Below are 21686 nucleotides of genomic sequence, written 5' to 3'. Positions count from 1 at the left end.
ATTAGCTCATGAGATTGCATCCTTTTGAAGCTGTATACCACAGGTTGTTGGCTAGTTTTCCAAAAGCAATTAAAATGCCCACTGTTATAATTAAGCTTGTTACTGGTTGTATGTTCTAGTTATAAAATGTATTTGGCAGTTAAAGAAACTGAGATTGGGGCTTTTGGCTGGACTCTTTGGGATGCAGTAAACTGGCTTCCACCTTAGTATCCTGTTAGGAGAGTCACTGATATGGGTACTTAGATGGTGGGTCATATCTTAGGTCCTTGAGTATTTATTGTTATTCCATAAATAAGAGCAACCTTAGGTTTTTACAAAAAAGCTAAAGTTAGGGAATGTGAGTTCCTGATCATGTCCTACTCTATATACAGGAGACAGAAATCTAAATTTCCAAATTACAGTCTTGTAGCTGAGAAAGTCGTTTTAAGGAAGCATTGTCTTATCTTTAAGAAGGTAGCTTGACTGTGACAGTGAACAATTTAATCTGTTAAACTAACATCTCTTGCTCTGGTCAAATTTCTTGTCTGTTTGTTGAACCAGGAGTTTGACGGAAATGTTCCAGGTACAAGATGCGGTTAATATCTGTTTCTGAACCACACAGCATGTAGAAGTTGGTAAGCGGTGTTTACACCATCTCACAGTGAGATTAGTCTGAGCTGGCCCATGGGAGAGGCTGTGATTGTCAGGGCTGCCCTTGGTGGCAGATATAATTCTTAGTGGCTTTCTTTGCACGATGCTTGCCTTTTATTCTTTCTTTTCTTCTCTTGACTATTTCTTTGTTTCTCAACACTCAGAGTGGCATGGTGGATGAGACCATGGGACAAAAGAGTCATTTAGTGTACAGGTGGAAATCAGTACTTAAAAAATGACGTTGAGGTTTTCTTGTGTATTTTATTTTGATACCCATTTAGCACACATGGAGGAAAACGGACCTCTTAGTTTATGTGGTTCCATCTCTTTGCCTTGCCTGTTTGTGTCCCTCACCCCCCACCCCCATGCAATTAACATGAAAATGATAGTCTAAGAATGAGCTTAGAGCATTTAGCACTGGGCTGGGGGAATGCTTCACAGGATGTTAAAATCAGAGAGAAAGAGAAAAGGGCAAGTGTTTTGTAATTACTGTTTGGTTTTGAGGAATAGTGGAAGGATTGAATCCTATTTTAAATGTACTTCTTTCCAGAGTTCCTTTAAGGTCTTGATTAATGATTTAAATTATTTTCTTTATTGTGCAGAAAGATTAGAATTATTAGAGATACATTTTTCTTGGGAAAATACTATTTGTGGTTCTTGGGATGTTAAGTCTATAAAATATTAGTATAGAAGAAACTTGAAGTCTTGTGGGTCTAAGGACATTGGCTTTAATCCATATATAGTAGCACTTCCTATGCTTTCTTTGTATTAAGTTTTCCATAACTTATTTCTAACCTTGTAAAAATAGAGGGAAGAAACCCCAAATTATTAGTTTGGTTTCTTTGAATTCTACAATTTTTCCCATGTACAGAACAAAATAAAACCAGTGTTTGCTGCCATCCTACAACAGATGATTATTGGTTCTGAGGAAATGACTATCTGTAAAGTATGCATTTGTGTGTAATATGTGGTATTTATTATGTGTGGTGTTTTATAGTTAAAATATAACATAATCATCATGAAATAATACACATGAAATGAGATGTGATGATGAGATGAGATTGACTTAAAAATAAACAGAAAATAAACAGTAGAATCTCTATTAGCAGTCTGCCTTGTAGACCTCATCAGTCAGGCTTAACTTGTACATCGGTTTCCTACATAAAGTCATATTTAGCCTACCAGTTCAGGATAATGCCCTTCCTTTGTGTGTCCATAGCACTCCATATCTCTCTCATTGTGGTACTTCCACAATTGTTTATGTCTGATTCCTCCATTTGACTATAAACTATTAGAACATGAGCAGATATTATGCTTTTTATTTTTCATTTTATTTTACTTTTTCTCTTTGAATTCTTTAAAAAAAATGAAGTATAATTGATATACAATAAACTTCACATATAAGTGTGTTAAGTTTTGACGTAGTGTATACCCATGAAACCATTCCATGGTTAAGATAATGAACATATCTACCACCCCCCAAAGTTTCCTCATGCCCCTTTATAGTACTTCCTCCTGCCTTTCTCTTTTCCCTGTCCTGAGGCAATCACTAGTCTGCTTTCTATCTCTATAGATTAATTGGCATTTCCAATAATTTTATATGAATGGACTCTCATACAGTATTATTCTTTTCTTTAGTCTGGCTTTTTTCACTCAGTATAATTATTCTGTGATTTATTCACATAGCAGTGGTTATCAATAGTTTCCTTTTTATTGCTGAATGCTATTTCTTTCTTTGGATATAGCAAAGTTTGTGTATCCATTCATCTCTTTTGGGGCATTTAGATTGTTTCCAGTTTTCTGCTATTATAAATAAAGCTGCTGTGACACACCAATCTTCATACGAACATATGTTCTCATTTGTCTTAGGTAAATACTTAGGGATGGAATGTCTTGGTCACATGGCAGGTATATGTTTAAATTTATAAGGAGCTGCCCAACAGTTTTCTAAAGTGTTTGTACCATATTAGATTCCCATCAGTAGTGTGTGAGAGTTCCAGTTCCTCTGTATTCTTGCCAACACTTGGTATGGTCAATATTTTAAAAATTTTAACCATTCTAATGGGCATGTAGTAGAAATTTCATTGTGGTTTAAGTTTGTATTTCCTTAATAACTAGGGATGTTGACCATCTTTTCATGTGCTTGCCATTCATATATCTTCCTTTGTGAAGCATATGTTCAAATCTTTTGTCCATTTTTTTTTTTTTTTTTTTTTTTTTTTTTTTTGCGGTACGCGGGCCTCTCACTGTTGTGGCCTCTCCTGCTGCGGAGCACAGGCTCCGGACACGCAGGCTCAGTGGCCATGGCTCACGTGCCCAGCTGCTCCGCAGCATGTGGGATCTTCCCGGACCGGGGCACGAACCCGTGTCCCCTGCATCAGCAGGCGGACTCCCATCCTCTGCACCACTAGGGAAGCCCCTCTTTTGTCCATTTTTTGAAAACTGGGTTGTTTTCTTCTTACTAAGTTTAAGAGTTCTTTACGTATTCAGAATTCAAGTCTTTTGTCAAATATATGATTTGCAAATATATTATCCCAGCCTATGGTTTGCCTTTTCATTCACATTAACTGTCTTTTGAAGAGCAGAATTTAAAATTTTGTTGAAGTGCAAGTATCAATTTGTTCTTTTGTGGATTACATTTCTGGTGTCATTGCTAAGAAATCTTTGCTTAACCAAAGGTCACAAAGGTTTTCTTCTGGAAGTTTTGTACTGTTGGATTTTACATTTAAGTCCTTGATTCATTTTGAGGTAATTTTAGTGTATGGTGTGAAGTATGGATTGGAATTAATTTTTTCTCATATGGATACCCAGTTGTTACATCATTTGTTTAAAAGACTGTCCGTTCTCCCTGAATTAGCTTTGCACCTTTATAAAAAATTAGTTGTCTATATATGCGTGGATCTATTTTATTCTCTATTCTGTCTGTTCTATTAGGTCTGTGTGTCTGTCCCTTCTCCAGTATCACACTGTCTTGATTACTGTAGCTTTATATTAAACTCTAGTAGTATGAATTTCCCAGCTTTATTCTTTTTCAACCATTGTTTTGACTATTTAGTTCCTTTGTTTTTCCATATAAATTTTAGAATAATTTAATCTGTAATTTAAAAAACTATCCTCCTGGGATTTTGATTGAAATTTCACTAAATCTGTAAATTTCACTAAATTTAGGGAGAATTGTTCACTATGTTGAACCTTCTAATCTGTGATCATAGTGTATCTCCCCATTTATTTTGATCTTTTTTGATTTCTTTCCATCAACGTGTTGCAGTAGTTAGCATACTTGTCACATATATGTTTTATACTTAATCTTTCTACATAGCTTCAATTCAGAAGGTTCAGAGACTCCTCTTTGGTGCTGTTCTTGAGATATGTTTATATTATATCTTTCTAATAATAATTTCAGTTGTGTTAGTCTTCACCATTGCCTTAGTTTTCCTGAGGAAGCCAAATTTTATTTGGAGTCAAACATGCCATGGGAGGTCATTGACTACCTAGGTAACATGCTTAGATTTAACATCAATGAATGACTTTAAAGCAATTCATATAACTCCTTCTTTGGCTCATATAATTTTTCTTGAGGCATAAGCAAACGTGGTTTCAGAAATGTTTAGAGCAGTTGTAATCCAACTGTGTTTGAAAGAAGAATTTTAAATGGCTGAAGAGCTGACCACTTTTTATGCTGAGTAGGTAGCAGCCCAGAGGACATTGGTGGCTCTTGAAGCACTATCAATATTTCTTACCTGGAAAGCAATGAAGGACATATTTTAGGTTGGGAATAGATCATTCATAGGCTAGTGGAGTGCCGCGTTCCACTGGAAGGATTCCTTAGAGATCATCAGTTCACAGAAAGGGAAAGCGAAGCCTGAGGATCATACTGTACTCTGAGACTTGGTGTCCTTGGAGGATCATACTGTATACTCTCAGTGAATTCTTCTTGAAAGCCAGTCTGTTTCCATCAACACCTACAGAGACATAGCCCTTCCCACTGAGCAGATTATGTACAGTCAGGTTAGGCAGTCAAAATGGAGAGATAGGAATTGGTGTTGGGTTATTAGAGTCAGGATGGTCATTGATCAGAGATGATGATGTGACCTGTAGGATCATTATGAGAACTTCCCATGAGGGACAATTGTGGACGATGATTGCTTACATAAACTAGTGCAGTTAACTTTGTGCCAGGCACTACTCTAAGGGATTTATGTTTATGAGCTCCTTGAATCTTAACAGGCTTGTGAGGTGTAGTTACTGTAATTATTCCATTTTGTGAGTGAACGCAATGAGGCACAGAGGGACCAGGGATTTTTCTAACGAGTGACAGAGGTGGGAGGGCATTCCGGGCCGTCCGGCTCTGGAGTGTGCACGCCTAACCACTGCACTGCCGACAGACTGCCCGAGAACGTGTCTATTATGTGAGCCCATAGGGCAGTGATCCCCGAAAACCTCTCTGTCAGCCTTGGGGACCTTGAGTTTCAGTTGTTTTTTTTAAGTTTTAAAACAAGAGAGACTTCTGTTAGTGGTGAGATTTAGACTTTTCATTTCTGAAGTTCTGAATTTAAAGTTCTTTGGAACATATAGGTTTTCTAATATTAAGTATATGTGTGTATGTAAAAGTTTCACTTGTTTAAAAAGTCCCTTCTCTCCCTTAACTGCATACTATCTGTTTTAAATGTTTGTTTCCCAAGTTTTTTTTTTTTTCCTTTCTGAAGAGGACAGACTCAGGCTTATGTCAAAATGCAGTTGACTGTGCCTTAGATTTGGAATGTGCCAACAAAAGACTGTAGAGCTATGTATACAGTTGGCTCTTGAACAATGTGGGGGTTAGGGCCACTGGCCCTCCCCACAGTCGAAAATCCACATATAACTTATAGCTGGCTTTTTGTATCTGTAGTTCCTCTGCATTTGCAGTTCTGCATCCGCAGGTTGAACTAACTGGGGATTGTGCAGTACTGTAGTATTTACCATAGAAAAAACTCCACATGTAAGTAGAACTGCACAGTTCAAAGCAGTGCTGTTCAAGGGTCAACTGTACTTATATGGGGCCAGGTATAAGCACTCTTGAAGAATCCCAGTGACTCAAAGGACCAAGTACAGTATTGGGAGAAGAAGCTGTGGAGCAGCTGCCTGCCTCCAGCCAAAAAGGCGCTCCTGGGTGACGTTTGCCACCACCTCCTTGGGTGTAGGCATTAGAGTATGAAAGCCGGCCTGATGGCTCTGTGTTTGTGGCTCCACTTGGAAACTTAACAGCATTTCAGCTGCTTGCTCCTGTGTAGGCACAGAACCGTACTTAACCATAATGCTTGACTGTAACTCTGAGGAGAAATGAGGACAGGAAAGTTGGACAGCATTTTCCACTTGGTGGAGGATGGAGACCAGAAGGAAGGGATGGAAGGAAGGGATGGAAAGGAGTAGAATAAAAGTAAAAAGTGATGAGTTTAGATATATCTTGCTTGAGGTTTTCTATTGTTGAGGGAGCCAATACCCACAGTAGTAGCATTTGTACTTTGGGAAGGGGGTGGAAGTAGATCTTCTGGAATGTAATCTGGACTGATTCCTTCTTGAATGGAGGAACATAGATGATTGTGTGGAAAGGCTCTCACTCTCTCTCTCAAATGTACCCACATGTGCACACTGTTCTTGTTTTTGCTAACTACAGAAGCTAAACAGGGCAGTTGGAAAGAGTTCATCCACTGTTTTAATCCTTGGGTGAGATTGTTAAATGATAGCCATGTTCTGGTTAGCACAAGAGTTTTTTTGTCCCTGGCAGCAAAGGAGGCCAAAGATTGTATTTGAACTTTGGCTCTTCAATTTAAGTCACTAAAAATTTATCGAGTGTGCCAGGTACGTGACATGAACATGAGATATGGCATCTAAAGGCTAATTGTTACAGCAGTTAATGTTGGTCTGGATAGACTTCCACTTCTCATATAGATTTCTATACTTCTCATAAAAGACAAAGATTATCATTGATGAAAGATATGAGAGATTATCATTTTAAAAGTATTCAGTAAATATTACCCATTCTCTCTGAGAATGTATGGGCATATCAGGATCTTTGGTGGGTATGTTAGTTTCCTGTTTGCTACTGTAACAAATTACCACAAAATTGATGGCTTGAAACCACACAGATTTATTATCTTCAGTTTTGTAGGTTAGAAGTCCAACATGAGTCTCACTGGGCTTAAAATCAAGGTGTCAGCAAGACTGCATTCCTTCTGGAGGCTCTAGGGGAGGTTCTGTTACCTTGTCTTTTCCAGCTCCTAGCGCTTTCTTGCATTCCTTGGCGTGTGGTCCTGCCTTCATCTTAAAAGCCAGCAATAGCAGGTCGAGTCCTTCTCATGAAACCATCTCTCTGTTTTCCTACTTGCATAGTCACATCTTCCTCTTCCTTTGAGATTACATTAGGCCTACGTGGACAAACCAGGGCAGTCCCTTTAAGATCAGCTGATCAGCATCCTTAATTCCATCTACAGCCTTAATTCCCCTTTGCCATATAACATAATATATTCACAGATTCCAGGAATTAGGACGTTCAGCATCTTTGGGGAGCCATTATTTTACCCTCCACAGTAGGGGAGACTTTTTCGAAACTTTGCTCATTTCCCCCATCAAGTGAAAGTATATAAGGCCCTCCCTCTCACCCTTTGCATAATGAATTGTTACCTGTGAATACGTGCTGTGTATGTGAGTGGTGGGAGGCTTGTCACTCATTACCTTAAAGCCTCACTCTTCATTGTGATAAAACCCCAGTCACCTAAACCTCTGATGATTAGTTTTGTAGAATCATAGTGTTGGAAGGAAGCTAGAGATCATTGTAGCCAGCCTGCCCTGCAGGTGCTTACAGACACGTTATTACATCTTTTCCAAGTGGCTGTCCCACCTTTGCTGACATGGAATGGCCTGCTTTGGGAGGTCATGTCTTCTTTGAACAGCTTCATTTTTCTGTTAGAAAATTCCTGCTTTATATTGAGGGGAAGTCTCTCTCTCTGCAGGTTTCTATTGGTTCTTTTTTGTTTTACTCTCTGGGGTCATATTGAATAAATCTAATTTCCTCTTTCGTACGTGAAGCCCTTGAGATTTTTTTAAAGACAGCTATCATATCCCCCAAGTATTCAAGCTAAAAAACCTCAATTTCTTCAATTGGGTCTCATATGAAACTATTTTGAGGCGGCTTTCCATCCTGGTCCTTCTCCTGAATATGATACAACATGAAGAAGGGGAGACTGAAGGATGATTTAATAGGAGCCTTTAAATGCCAGGGGGATTGTTACACAGAGGAGGCTGATAAGATCTCTGCCATCACCACGGAAACAAGAAATCACAGGCTTATATTATGGCTAAAGAGATTTAGGTATCAGGAAACCTGTCTTAACCTTGTGGATTGAGATAGTGCAGCGGACTGCCATGGGAAGTTGAGGGATCTTTTGCCCTAGAAATCTATAAGACAAGCCTTTAATCTCAGAATTCATTTATTTTGTATAAGAGACTTTGCTTTAGTTAAATGTTCTGCTTAAAGAACATTCTTGTCATTGCTTGTCATCCATGCCTGATGCCTGGATTTCCCTCTTGCATTGGCTCATTGGATGTAAGGCATCATCATGACTGCTGTTAATCACAGGGGGAAGGAATCTGGTTCAGGGCTTTATGAAGGAAGGGAAACAGTGGCATAGCTCAGGATAATTAATAGCAAGTGGAGTGACAGTTTGATTCCCTGGTAGGGACCCTCGCATTGTTGAAGGAAAAAATCACTTTATTCTTTCATAGAGAGAGGCAGCTGTAATTCTGGTTGGATGGAATCCAATTAAAAGGAGCTGACATGCAAATTGATGATCAGACAGTGTGAGCATAGAAAAAGTCCAAGAAGAGTTCTTCAAGAAGTGGCAGAGAACAGTGTAAGTAATTTGGCATGGTAATGTGTGTAAGAAAAATGGAAACATATGGGTTGGCTACTTGAACAATTATAAGTATGGAATCTCAGCCAGGTGAGAGCAGGAGACTACTTGGTTTGTTGGGTTTATAGCTACTGAACTTTTAGACATTTTGGTGTTGAAACTTACATTTTAGGAATTATAGCCTTTCACAATAGAGTGATTATAAATCAACCCAAATTGGTAGTGGTTAAGTAAAATATTCCCAAGAATATATGATGGGAATCCAAGTCTGGCTCTTTAAAAGAAGATCTCATTGTACAGATAATACTTCACCTGACCTAATGATGTATCCTCAAAGATTTGTGTGAAAATTGACTCCTAAATTTAGGATGAAATAGGACAGCTTGCCATTTATAGTAATGCTATTATGAATAATTTTCTAAAGTGAAAAATCCATTTATAACCAAAGTCATGACCAATTTATCCTTTGAGTAAATTCATAAGTCCATGTGTTAGGTTTGCTTAAACAAAGGTACTTTTCTTTGAAATGAAATAATTATAGAGACATGCAGCAGTTAAGCTTTAGAGTAACAGAGGAAAAAATGGGCAGGATTTTTTAAGAAGTCAGTATATTGCTTTTTAGGGAGGAAAATTCTGCTTAAGAAGTCAGATAGCCTCTGCTGTTACAGTGGGAGAAGGAGAAGGCTGCCCAGTGTATTGCAGGGAGATTTATTAGGATCTTTTGGGGACTGCAGCAGAAAGGGCTATGAAATTTTTTTTGAAGAAGGAGGAAGGAAGTAGGACCACAGCATTTATTAGACTTTATTCAGAAGAAAGCCAAAGAAGGTGAAATGGGGTTCACCCTGAGAAAGCTGTGGAAGATTGAGGAGCTAAGACTTAGCAGCAGCAGCAAGAAGAGACCCGGGTGTTGTGGGCAGAGTTTCCACTCAGCAGGAGAGCATCCAGTTGTCACTCTGGTCGGCAGCAAGGGATGTTAACAAAGGAGATTCAGAATGACCAGGGTCCAGTTTTTGTTGGTCCAGGTGTGAATAGTGTGCTTGCTGCATACGGTGTAAGCTCCAGGGGATCTTGCCCCCCTGCAGCCCCTCTGCTTGGGTACTCCTACAGCTGTGTACTCCCTGCCCAGGGCTGTCACTTTTACTTTTCACTCTGCCCCAAATGCTCTAACCCTCAGGGGTCCTTCCCTCACTTGATTCAATTTTCTGATAGAATCTCCCTTTTCAGGGAGACCTTTCCTGATAATCTAAAGCGAGCACTGTTTCTTCCCTTAGTCTGCTTTACTTTTCCTCTCAGCACTCATTTCCACCTCAAGCATAAGTTTATTTGTTAAATGTTTTTCCCTTTTCTCTCTAGTAGAAGTAAGTTCCATGAGAGTTGAGACCCAGGCTCACTGTATTCCCAGCACCTAATCCATACAAATTTGTGGAATGGATTTTTAGGGAGTCTTTGTTATATGAGCTTGGAATGAGAAGGGGGCTCAGTTGCTCTCTTATATTACATAACATGTTACATAATTATAATAATTATGATGGGCTCAGCACAGAGTGCTGTGAGCTTTGAGAAATAAGCTGGGGATAGTCATCACAGAATTGGAGACTGGAGCTGGAGTGGTTTAGAGTTTTGTTTGGTGGTCAAGACAAGGGAAGGGTACTGTAGGCTGACAAAAGAGGGTAAATACAGTTGCAGAGATTTAGAAATGAGTCTTGTCTTTGGAAGTCCTTCAGTGAGCTCGATGTGGCTGCTAGAGCACAGGTGCATGGTGAGCCTTGACACAGAGGAGTGCGAGGTATGGTTGGGAAGGACATTTTATACGTATGTCAAGATCTGATTGGGGAAGTTCCTTGAGTTTGGACTTTACCTTTTGGGAAGTGGTGAGCCCAAAACTCTTTAATCAGTATCCAAAAGATACCCTGAAGGGGTATTGGAAGAGGGAAGGGTGGAGAGGTAGGATGTAGAGCAGGGTCGATGTGATTTTTCCAATCTTGAGATGCAGGAGAAAGTTTGGGATCCCCACGTTGAAGGACAAGAAAATGAAAAGCAATTTTCTTTGTTAACGGATGCATGATGATATACTGTGTATAGGTAGTGGATAAAGGTTGAAGACTAGTAGCTCTTGTAACTGTTTAGTTTTTCCAATAGGGGTAAAGCTGTGCCACTGGGACACAAGGAGAGGAGAAGGCCATTTTGGTTCATAGAATAGAAAACTTTAACTGGGAAATGCCTTGGCAAATGGATAGGGATTCTTACTCTAGCTCATGTGTTTTAGCAGCTGTGTAGCCTTGGACAATTCATTTACCTGCACTTCTGGTTCCCTTTCAAGGATGGGCTTTGTTGATATGCTTACATTGTTAAAGTACAGAACAAAGTATACAATTTTGGAAATTTTATGAAAATTCCTTTTATCAATATTGGGTAACATTAGGAGTCCTTTCCTTTAATAGAAATAGGTATTAAGAGAGTAGAACTTAAATATTCTCATCACCCTCCCCAAAAAACAAACGAACAAACAAACATGGAGAAATAGATCTGGAATTGCTTTTTTCCTGGAATATGGTATTACCAAAGTGTCAGAGCCCCTCACACCCTGAGAAAACATGACCATTTCTAAGAGGTGGCCTGCACAGTTTTTAAAGCAGACAGTAGAGGAACGACTTTTCGCTGCTCATATTCTCCATGTCAAAACACGTTCTGTGTCAGCAGTTGGTGAGAGCTACTGCAGAGCAGTGCAGAAGCAAAAGGAGGATTTGATAATGTTGGATGTACTCCTGCGTATTAACCTGCAGGTCACAGCAGTTCTTGTTCCAAAGAGCTGTGTACCAGGCAGTTGGACACTTTATCCTGGTTTTTACTCCCTTCATCATTCACAGCATCTCCTGTTGGGTACCCCCCCCACCACACACTTCAGCCTTGGTCATTTGGAGTAGTTGAGTTGTAGTCTTCTATGTATACAGAATGTTGTATAGGCTACATAGTTCTCTGAGATCTTTTAGGAAATTTGGGAGACTTTACATTTTCGAATGCTTTCTTAACTTTTATTTTGGGCTGTGCTGGGTCTTCGTTGCTGCACGAGGGCTTTCTCTGGTTGCGGTGAGCGGGGGCTACTCTTCATTGCAGTGAGCAGACTTCTCATTGCAGTGGCTTCTCTTGTTGCGGAGCACGGGCTCTAGGCACGTGGGCTTCAGTAGTTGTGGAATGCAGGCTCAGTAGTTGTGGCACGCGGGCCCTAGAGCGTGCGGGTTTCAGTAGTTGCAGTGTGTGGGCTCAGTAGTTGCGGCGCACAGGCTCTAGGACGCGCGGGCTTTAGTAGTTGTGGCACGTGGGCTCAGTAATTGTGGCTCGTGGGCTCTAGAGTGCAGGCTCAGTAGTTGTGACGCACGGGCTTAGTTGCTCTGCGGCATGTGGGATTTTCCCGGACCAGGGCTCAAACCCATGTCCCCTGCATTGGCAGGCAGATTCTTAACCACTGCGCCACCAGGGAAGTCCTTTCTTCACTTTGAGAAGGGGGAAAGAGAGGAATGTTTTATAAGGATTGCTTTGAAATAGGTCCTTTTTTTTTTTTTTATTTTTGCTGTACACAGGCCTCTCACTGCTGCGGCCTCTCCCGTTGCGGAGCACAGGCTCCGGACGCGCAGGCCCAGCAGCCACGGCTCATGGGCCCAGCCGCTCCGGGGCACGAACCCGCGTCCCCCGCACCGGCAGGCGGACTCTCAACCGCTGCGCCACCAGGGAAGCCCTGAAATAGGTCCATTTTGAAGAGTTTTAACTTGGGCAAAGGACAGAATAGCTTAGTGTCTAATATTAAGTTCCTAGAGTCCTGGAACTAGGTCCCAATTCCAGCTTTTCCAGTTATTAGTTATGTGACCATGGGAAAGTCACTTAGTTTCCCCGTCTGTAACATGGGGGATACACACCCTAGTCCACTGGCCTCAGTATGAAACAGCTCATTACACTCTAATGGTAGTTTAGTGAAATGGATGAGTAGTCTCAGTTTACCTCCACAGGCAGCCGCAGAAGTCAAGCCAAGCATCCTGGAGTATCTGGGAATCACCCGGAAAGAGGATAGAAGTCTGCAGCACAGTGGTAGGGGATGGATGGGTGGGATCCAAGAGTAAACTACAGAAGCAATTGACCTTAGCAAGCAGGAAGGGGTCTCCAGGGAATTCCTGAGTGTCAGCAAGGGATCTTGGTAATGATGGGGAAAAGAAATCACTCAACTGGAGGAGTCAGACCACCTTGGACATCGCCCCTGAGCTGCCACCAACATTGTATATCACATCCCCATGGGTGAGTCATGTTTCCTTTCTGACCGTCAGTTTCTTTGTCTGTAAAATGATTAGATGATTTATTTCTTGACTCCTTTTCTACTCTAGTGATTTCACCACTTCATTGGCTTTCAAGAACTGTGAGAGACAGGAGTGTCACAGAACAACCTGCTGTAGACCTTGGCCTGTGCAAATCTTTAGTTTTGTTTTTTTGTTGTTTCAAAGAAGTTTCTGTTCAAAAGACCATGAAACATTTCATCATTGGACTTTGAGGGAGTTGTCTCTTTAATCTCTCACGTTTCCTCTTTTCCTCTACAAATGATATCCACAGGACTGCTGTTTTCTTATGCTCTCTGGATCAGCACTTTTGCAGAGAAATGAAAACATTGCACTTTTAAAGGCACAGAAAGCAAAAACTGTAACATCAGGATTCAAGGTTACAGGATTGGTTAACATTCTGGTTTGTTTTGCTGAGCTGAATGAAAAAGATTTGATTGAACATTACTGCTTATGGATAAATATTAATAACCACAAAAATTCCCCAGTGGTAATTTTTTTTCCTTCTTTGCAAAGAATTTCAAATTATGACCTAGGACTGGGATTATTATTGTCAACTGGATATGAATGTGAGAAATGTGGAATAAGAGGATGAAGGACGTGGTTGGAGAGGAGCAGCTCTTGGGGGTGAATGTCCAGAGAGGACATGTGTTCTGCACATGTGTAGCATTATTGTTCTTGTGTTCTTGATGTGTAGCATTATTTTGAATAGTGATTTGTTACGGTTCAGATCTGTAAGTATCTAGCAACTGCCCCAGAGCTTTATAACATTAGTTAATAGAAATAGTATTAGAAAAAAAGTCATCAAAAGTAGAATTTTTATTTAAGATATAAGAACTGAAGTATTTTTAAACTTTGATATTCCGAAGCGATGAATTTGTTAGGTTGGGTTTGAGAGTTCCTAGTAATACCCAAGTAGATCTTTACCACAGACTTAAAATACACTCATATGTAGTCACTTTTTTGGTTTGTTTGTTTTTGTTTTGTTCTCTATCCCAGCTGACTTTAGGGGTAAGGCAGTGTGGTATTGGTGTTAATTTTTTTGTAAAGTCAATAGCAATATATCAAACACTTGCTATAACCAGGATTTACCACCATTAAATAAGAGGTGGCCCCTGCTGCTCTCACGGAGTCCGCCTGAGTAAGGTTCAAAAGTTCGAAAAGTAAGCATAATTATCTTGCAAATAAATGACTGTAAGAGTGTGTAGGTATGCTGTTATTTCCAGCAGATTGCCTACCACATAGCCTACATGTGCTGGAGATACTCATTAAGTACTTTGAGAGGATGGAAGAGGGGGCATTTGCAGCTTGGAAAAAGATCAGAGAAACCTTCATGAAGGAGGCGACATGACAATGATGTTTCAAAGGACAGGAAAGAGTATGCCATGTACGCGGGCAGGGTTGACATTCCAGGAAGAGACTAGCATGAGGAGATACCTGCCTCCTTTTCGAGTCCTGAAAGTAGCCAGTACATTGTTGCTGGAGGTCTGGGTTTGTCTTAAGGGCAGTGGCAAATGAAAGGCAGAGTGCAGGCTCTTTGAGGGCTGTCTGCTAAGATCCAAGGGGAAGATGTGCTGGGGAGTTGTATGCTGGGAATAGTTGGTAGCTCTCCCGGATTTCAGTGTTTCCTGAAATAGATGTACACTGTGATGTAGAAGTACCAGGATCAGATCAGTTAATCAGTATCCAGTTAATGTACATGTACATGCAGAATTTGGGCATCAAGGTGCAATATGTAGAGTGTTATATGAAAATACTGGATGCACACAACTACAGTAGTAGTTTGCACAAGAAATCATTGTGATGCAGGTTGATGGAGAGCTCAAATGAGGAAAGGGGTTAGGGAGAGATGTCAGATTAGCTTCCCCCCCCACCCCGCCTGCAGTGGTTCTCAATTTGGCTACAAATTATAATCACCTGGGGTTCTTAAAAATTTTCTTAGGTACAATTTACATGTAGTAAAATGCATAAATCTTAAGTGTACAAATCAATGAATTTTGGCAAATACACATACCCACATACCCTTCAAATTAGAGAATATAGTCATCACCTGAAAAAGTTCTTTAGTCCACTTCTAATCAGTCCGTTCCTACCCCTCCCATAGGCAACCACTGTTCTGATTCCTATTCATCATAACTTAGTTTTGCCTACTTTTGAGCTTCATAAAAATGGAATCGTATGGTATGTACTTTGGTGTGTCTGGCTTCTTTTTGTTAAACATAATATTTTTGAGGTTCTATGTTGTTGCAGGAATCAGTTCTTTTATTGCTGAGTAATATTCTATTGTGTTAGGTGTACCACTGTTTGTTTAATCATTTCCCTCTTGATGGACATTTGAGTTGTTTCAAATTTTTGACCATTATAAATAAAGCTCTATTGTGCAAGGGTTGTTTTTGTTGTTGTTATTGTTTTGTGGACATAGGTCTTCATTTCTTTTGCATAGATTCCTAGGAGTGAAATTGTTGGGTCATAAGGTATGTAGGTGTATGTTTAACTTTATAAGAAACTGCCAAACAGTCTTCCAAAGTGGTTATACCAGTTTACACTCCCACCAGTATTTCATGGGAGTTCTTGTTGCTCCGTATCCTCAAAAAAATTTAGTGTTGTTAGTCTTTTTAATTCTAGCCATTCTAGTGGGTATAAAATGGTAATCTCATTGTGGTTTGAATTTGCATTTTCCTGATGACTCAGTGGTGTTCAACATGGTCTTCTTTTTGTGAGGTGTTTGTTCACGTCTTTTAACCATTTTAAATTGGGTTGTCTGTTTGTTATTTATTTATTTATTTATTTTTGCGGTACGCGGGCCACTGTTGTGGCCTCTCCCGTTGCGGAGCACTGGCTCCGGACATGCAGGCTCAGCGGCCATGGCTAACGGGCCTAGCCGCTCTGCAGCATGTGGGATCTTCCCAGACCGGGGCACGAACCCATGTCCCCTGCATCGGCAGGCGGACTTTCAACCACTGCGCCACCAGGGAAGAAGCCCTCTGTTTGTTATTGATTTATAGGAGTTCTTTATATAATCTGGTACAAGTCCCATGTCAGATATATGTAATATGAATATTTCTCCTAGTCTGTGGCTAGCCTTTTCAATTTCCTAATGACGTCTTTTGATGAGCAGAAAATTTAAATTTTGATTAAGTTTAGCCTATCTTATTTCCCCCTTGTATGTTTTGAGTCTTTTGTTTCCTCTCTAAGAAATCTTTACTTAGCCTAGGTTAAAATATTCTCCCTTGTTTTCTTCTTTACATTTATATGCATTTACATTTTGGTTTATGTTCCATCTCAGATTTTTGTGTGTGGTGTGAGGTAAGAGTAAAGGTTCATTCTTTCCCCCTTACATTTATCCAGTTGTTCTAGCATTATTCTTTGGAAACACTTTGTTTTCAGCATTGAATATCCTTGGTGACTTTGTTGAAAATCAGTTGCCTTTTTAAGTCTATTTCTGCTTATGTCTATTCTAGACTCTTTATTTCTGCTCCATTATGTATTTGTCTATCCTTCTCCCAATACCACACTGTCTTGATTACTCTAGCTTTATGCTCTAGTAAGTATTGAAATGAAGTAGTGTGAATCCTCCTACTTTGTTCTTTTTCAAGATTGTTTTGACTATTCTAGGTGCTTTGCTTTTCATATAAAATTTTAGAATCAAATTGTCAAATTCTAAAAAAAACCACGTGGGGGTGCTTTATGAAAAAATCCTGTGGTACCCAAGCCATAGTCCATGCCAGTTAAATCAGAATCTTTTGGAGGTTGAATCCCAAGTATTTGTTAACACTCTCTAGGTTATTCCAAATGCAGCAGAGATTGAGTATTAATGTGCCAATGGGATTTTAGTATGGTACCCTAAAAAAGAAATTTTGTAGTAGATTACTGGAGTGGAATGCATGTGTAGGAGTTGAAGTGGGCCGCCAAATAGAAGAGATTGTCAGTGCTTATGGAAAGAGGGAGAGTTTGAATGGGAATGATGGAAGGGTAGTGAGAAACTATGTGGTCTAGGAAAGTTCTCTCTCCTGGGGGACATGCAGTCCCTTTGCTGAAATGCTGTCTTGTGCAGGTACCATTCCTGATCACTCAGGATTTCCTCACCCTAAGCCAGCCACAAATGTAGCCTAAAACCAGAGGTTTGAAAGCTAAGGAACACTTTTGTTTGGTAAAGCATATAAACACATTATTTTATAGCGTAGCTTTCCCCTGGATTAAGGAAATGTTTGTGAAATCTGGATAATAATGAACTGGGTAAGCATTTTTTTAAGCTTTTTTTTGAAGGTTTTATGTCTTTTTAATAATGTCTTTATGCAAACATTGATTCATCCATTCTTCCCATGGGTCGGTAGTTTTGTCAGAAGTGCTGCCTCCCCAGAAGGCTTTAAAGAAAAAAGGGACAAAAAGTTGCAATCAAATAATGCTGTTCTTTGTGAACATATAACCTATGTGGCCCGGTAGGTGTTTGCTTGTGGCTTTTTTTTTTTTTTAACACGTTTTCCTGCTTGAAGAGAGAGTTTGGAACTAGTCAGCTGAGTCCCTCTTTCTGAGGTACAAGTTCCCTAAACAGCTGTAGAGAATTAATTTCAGTCAGAGCTAGCAGAGCTTTAATCTCAACTTTCTGCTCAGTGTTATGGAAAATCCTCTCTAGAAAATAACCAGTATCTACCTGCTATGGGATGTTAAAAAATTCAGATGAACATTGGATTTTTGAGTGTTTTCCTAGTAGAAACAGCATGGAAAATCCTTTAGTGAGCTAGATTTTACAGTGCAAACAGAAAGCAAGGATTGACGATATATTTATATTTCTGTATGTGTGACATATTGGCTGTACTATCTTCTTGTTTCTAATAGATTTCAAATATGCCGTGTCCAACTCCAAACCTCATTTCTCTGTGAGGGGTGAGACATCTTAGGAAGAAAGAGCTTTAATATTATCAAACTTTTAACTCCTTTATAAATATATATGTATTCTCTTCAAGGCAGGGAAGCAGGTGGGCAAAGGGTAGGAGGAAAGCTGCTTTCCTTTTTCTATTTACTGTTATATTTAACAACACACACACATATATTTCTTTTATTAATGTTTCTGTAAAGAGGGAAAAGCATTCACAGACTCTGCTTTAAGAAACCTTCCTCTATCCTGCCTTTTTAATACCTTTATTTCTAGGATTTGTCTGTAAGGCAAACGTCACTCTTGTAGTGGTAAAATCCTAACAAATAATTTTCTATTTTGTTTAACGTTTAAAAAGTCATTTCCTATGTTACTATATTATCTTCTTAATAATTTCATGACTGCGTAATAGTACATCAAATTGTGCCATTAATTTATGTTCTAATGTTGGACGTTTAAAATAATTTTGTGCTGTTATACCACAAAGAGCTTATTTTTACTATGTAGGATTCCCCTCAATTTCTTTGATAGATTCTCTGTTGTAGAATAACAACAAGGTGCCTTTTTGTTTTAAGGTTTTTTTCAGTGTATACTATCTTTACACTGTATACTATTTTTATACTGTATACTGTAGTCATCAGTATAAAGTGTGCTTGCCTAAAAATGTAATCATTTACCTTTTTAGAGGTAAAAAGGTACTGGGTTTCTTTCATAACTATATCCCTAAAAGGTTGTACTTTCCCTTTATTTTTATGTACTAATTTATTTTGTGTACTAGTTTGAGCCCCATTTATGTTTGCCTTTTACTGGTTTATGGCTTGGAATTTTTTTTCTTAACTGATGTGAACTTTTAATGTTTTACACGTGTGTGTGTGTATGTATGTATATACATACATATTAACCCTTTGCAGTATTTATCATGAATATTTTATCTGGCTTGTTCCTTTCTATTTTAGTTTTTCATTATAAAGGAATTTATGAGGTTGAATTTTTTGTTTTCTTTTTTGACTTCTTCTGTAACCTTAAGATGAGCAAACTTGTCATCCTTTCAAGATCTAACACCATTTTTTTTTTACCTCCTAATACTGCTTATGGTTTAATTAAAAGGAGTTTCATGGATCCATTTGAGTTTGTGTTGATTCATGTACCATCTTCTTAACCTGCAGTGCAGTGAGGAGCGTTGGGTTAAATCAGGAGCTTGCGTTATTCACAAGTCTTGAGAGAGGAATAGAAGCAGTCAGAATTCCTATCTCAGCTTCCGGTAGTGTCTACAAGTCTGTGTTTACTTGCCTATAAAGCTGGGATGAGAATAACAAATGTACAGAGAATTTTTTTTAATGTACTTAAGCCTTCTCTTAAGCACTGTTAAGAATCTCAGGTAGAGGTGTTTAAAATACCAAATAGCTGTAACCTTTGATTAAATGTGTGTACCATCATTTCTTGGATTTTTCTCAATAGTCAGAGACCACATGGGATCTTTGGAGTTTTTTTTAAACTAATCCCGACTCTATAATCTGTGGACATTAGGGATCTGGATACAGAAAAACCTGCAAGTTGAAGATGTCCATCAGAAATATACAATATGTGCACCAGATCTGAGTACTTAGTGAGGACTTCGGGGATTATATAACAAAAATGACTTCAGAAAATAGAAACCCTGGAGGCAGTACGTATAGCAGTTTAGAAACATGTGCTTTGACAGAAAGACTTGTTTAACCCAACTGTACCACCTACTTATGTGACCTTGGATAAGTAATTTAACCTCTCTAACGTCAGTTTCCTCAGTTATAAAATGGGGATAATATTGATGAATCATTTAATTAAGTAAGAGAATGTATGTGAAATGCTCAACATGGTGCTTGACCCACAGCAAATGCCAAGTAAATTATAGCTGGTATTACTGCCTTTATTAACAGTTAACATTTATGTAACATTTATGACCTATGGAGCCCTTTAACTTGCTGTTTCTCATTTGTGAATCTGGGTGCTTTATATAGAATGGATTTTTAAACGTTCCATGGACTTTTAATTTTTTTATTATTTTATTTTATTTTATTTTATTTTTTGCGGTACGTGGGCCTCTCACTGCTGTGGCCTCTCCCGTCGCGGAGCACAGGCTCCGGATGCGCAGGCCCAGCGGCCACGGCTCACGGACCCAGCCGCTCCGCGGCATGTGGGATCTTCCCGGACTGGGCACGAACCCACGTCCCCTGCATCGGCAGGCGGACTCTCAACCACTGCGCCACCAGGGAAGCCCCGGACTTTTTATTTATTGCCTCAAGAGGTTATTTCCTTTCAGGTACCTGTACAGTTGTGAACACTCAGTTGACATTTGTCATGTACCTTCATGCCAGTGTCTTCTTATCTAAATTAAACTCTAAAACCCTGTGTGAGTACAGAGGTTGTATCTTATTCAGCTGGGTTGTCCTTGTACACAGCACTGGGACACAGAGTCCAGACCCTTTGCTATTAGAGCTCTAGCTCTACAATTTATTATTCAAGTGACCTTAGGCAAGTCAGTCTCTGGCTTGCCAAGGCCACCCTTTCCTCATCTGTAAAATAGGTAACAAATGTGAGGGTTACTTTAAGTGATGTGTTAAGAAGTGCTTTGCTATGGCAAATCGCAAATTTTTTTCCCCGTAACTCACTGTGCCTAGCTCAGTAGTTGGTGCTTAGAAAGTATATGTTCTTTGGGGTTGGAGGCTGATGTGAAGGCAGTGGACCCAGTTCTTAACTTCAGTGTCAAGATATGTTCATTTAAAAAGTGAAAATTGTTTTTTGGGGGCCAGTCGTCATACAGGGTTCTATGGCAGGCTCATTAATACCCTGGTACCTTGCCTTGAAGTGTTTGCTTCTTGATGTTGTAAAGTTTGGGCATAGTTACACATAGGTTCTCAGAGCAGTTTCAGCGATTTAACCCTACCTTGAGGAAATAAACTTAATATATAACAAGTAAATATGGATTTCAGAGTATGTGGTCTCTGTGGTCAGTCTGGAGAGGTGCATATGAGGATATTCAGCAAACACTGGGATGCTGGCTCTGTGGAAGACTCTTGGCTAAATCAGTCTTGTTTCCCATAGAATTTCTTTTCCTGGTCGACCACAGGTGTATTTCTGTGTCCTGTGTGTTCTCGGTTTATATATATTTTTTTCCAATTTGATTTTCAGAAATGATGATACTGAGATTTTGGCTGTGGTCAATTTCAGTAGACAGGACCCAAACACTAGGTATCCATTTCTGTCTTGAATAAAAAGTAAAGTCTTGTTATAGAGAAAAATAGCAAAAGTATTTAATAAAAAAAAATTCTTTGTTCATTTTGGAAAATGGTACCTTTGTTAATCCCCTAAGAGACAATTTATTATATTCTGACAGTATCATTGAATAGTCCAAGAAAGCATGATGCCTCAATTTAAATTTATTTTTCCTGGCACAGTTTTTGTTCTTAAGATTTGTGCCTGAAGGAAGAGGATGTTGTTTCTCATGGGGAGGGGAAGTGCCTAGTGGACAGAGAAAGGTGAAGAGTGTTATTTCCTTGAATATAGATTGGGGTTTAGTTTCCACTTAAGGATATTTCTGGGAAGAACAGAGCCAGTTCTACTTAGCAGCTTGGTTTTTGCTAATTATGGAGGGCAGGATATGTTTTCATCTAGTCTGTTCCATCAAGTCCTGTTTATACTTTTGGGATATGGGGAGTTAGCTTTGACTCAGGTGAGGTGCACAGGTGACATGTGTCATTTCTATCCTAAGATGGTAGAGTTGACAGGCTGCCTTCAGATAATAACTGTTGGGGGCTAGGGCACAGGAACGTTTGTCATTTTCCTCAGATTAGTCAGTGGCTGGCAAATTTGATGAAAGAACAGAGCGGGAACTGTTTTTATTAAGCTGTGATGTAATCCCTATGTGATTAACTCTTTATGGCTTTTTAAAAAATTAATTTATTTTTGGCTGCGTTGGGTCTTCATTGCTGCCTGCGG

The 21686-nt window shown here is 39.4% G+C and overlaps 1 protein-coding gene across 4 annotated transcripts in view; it reads left to right on the top strand.

Moving 5' to 3' along the window:
- LOC114483933 (autism susceptibility gene 2 protein-like) overlaps positions 1-21686 on the top strand; it is an 833326-nt gene that overhangs the window by 107160 nt on the left and 704480 nt on the right. Inside the window, exon 2 of one of the 4 annotated variants that reach the window (XM_055090744.1) lies at positions 8392-8519. The exons of the other annotated variants lie outside the window; for them this stretch is intronic. Coding sequence (XP_054946719.1) covers positions 8454-8519 — 66 coding nt within the window. The 5' untranslated portion in view covers positions 8392-8453. The remainder of the gene's footprint in view (positions 1-8391; positions 8520-21686) is intronic. 4 annotated transcript variants of the gene reach the window in all.

This window comes from Physeter macrocephalus, chromosome 14 (assembly GCF_002837175.3).
Source record: "Physeter macrocephalus isolate SW-GA chromosome 14, ASM283717v5, whole genome shotgun sequence".
NCBI classification, from domain to species: domain Eukaryota; kingdom Metazoa; phylum Chordata; class Mammalia; order Artiodactyla; family Physeteridae; genus Physeter; species Physeter macrocephalus.
Note: the sequence above shows the minus strand (reverse complement) of the source record. Positions and strands in the feature narration are given on the sequence as shown.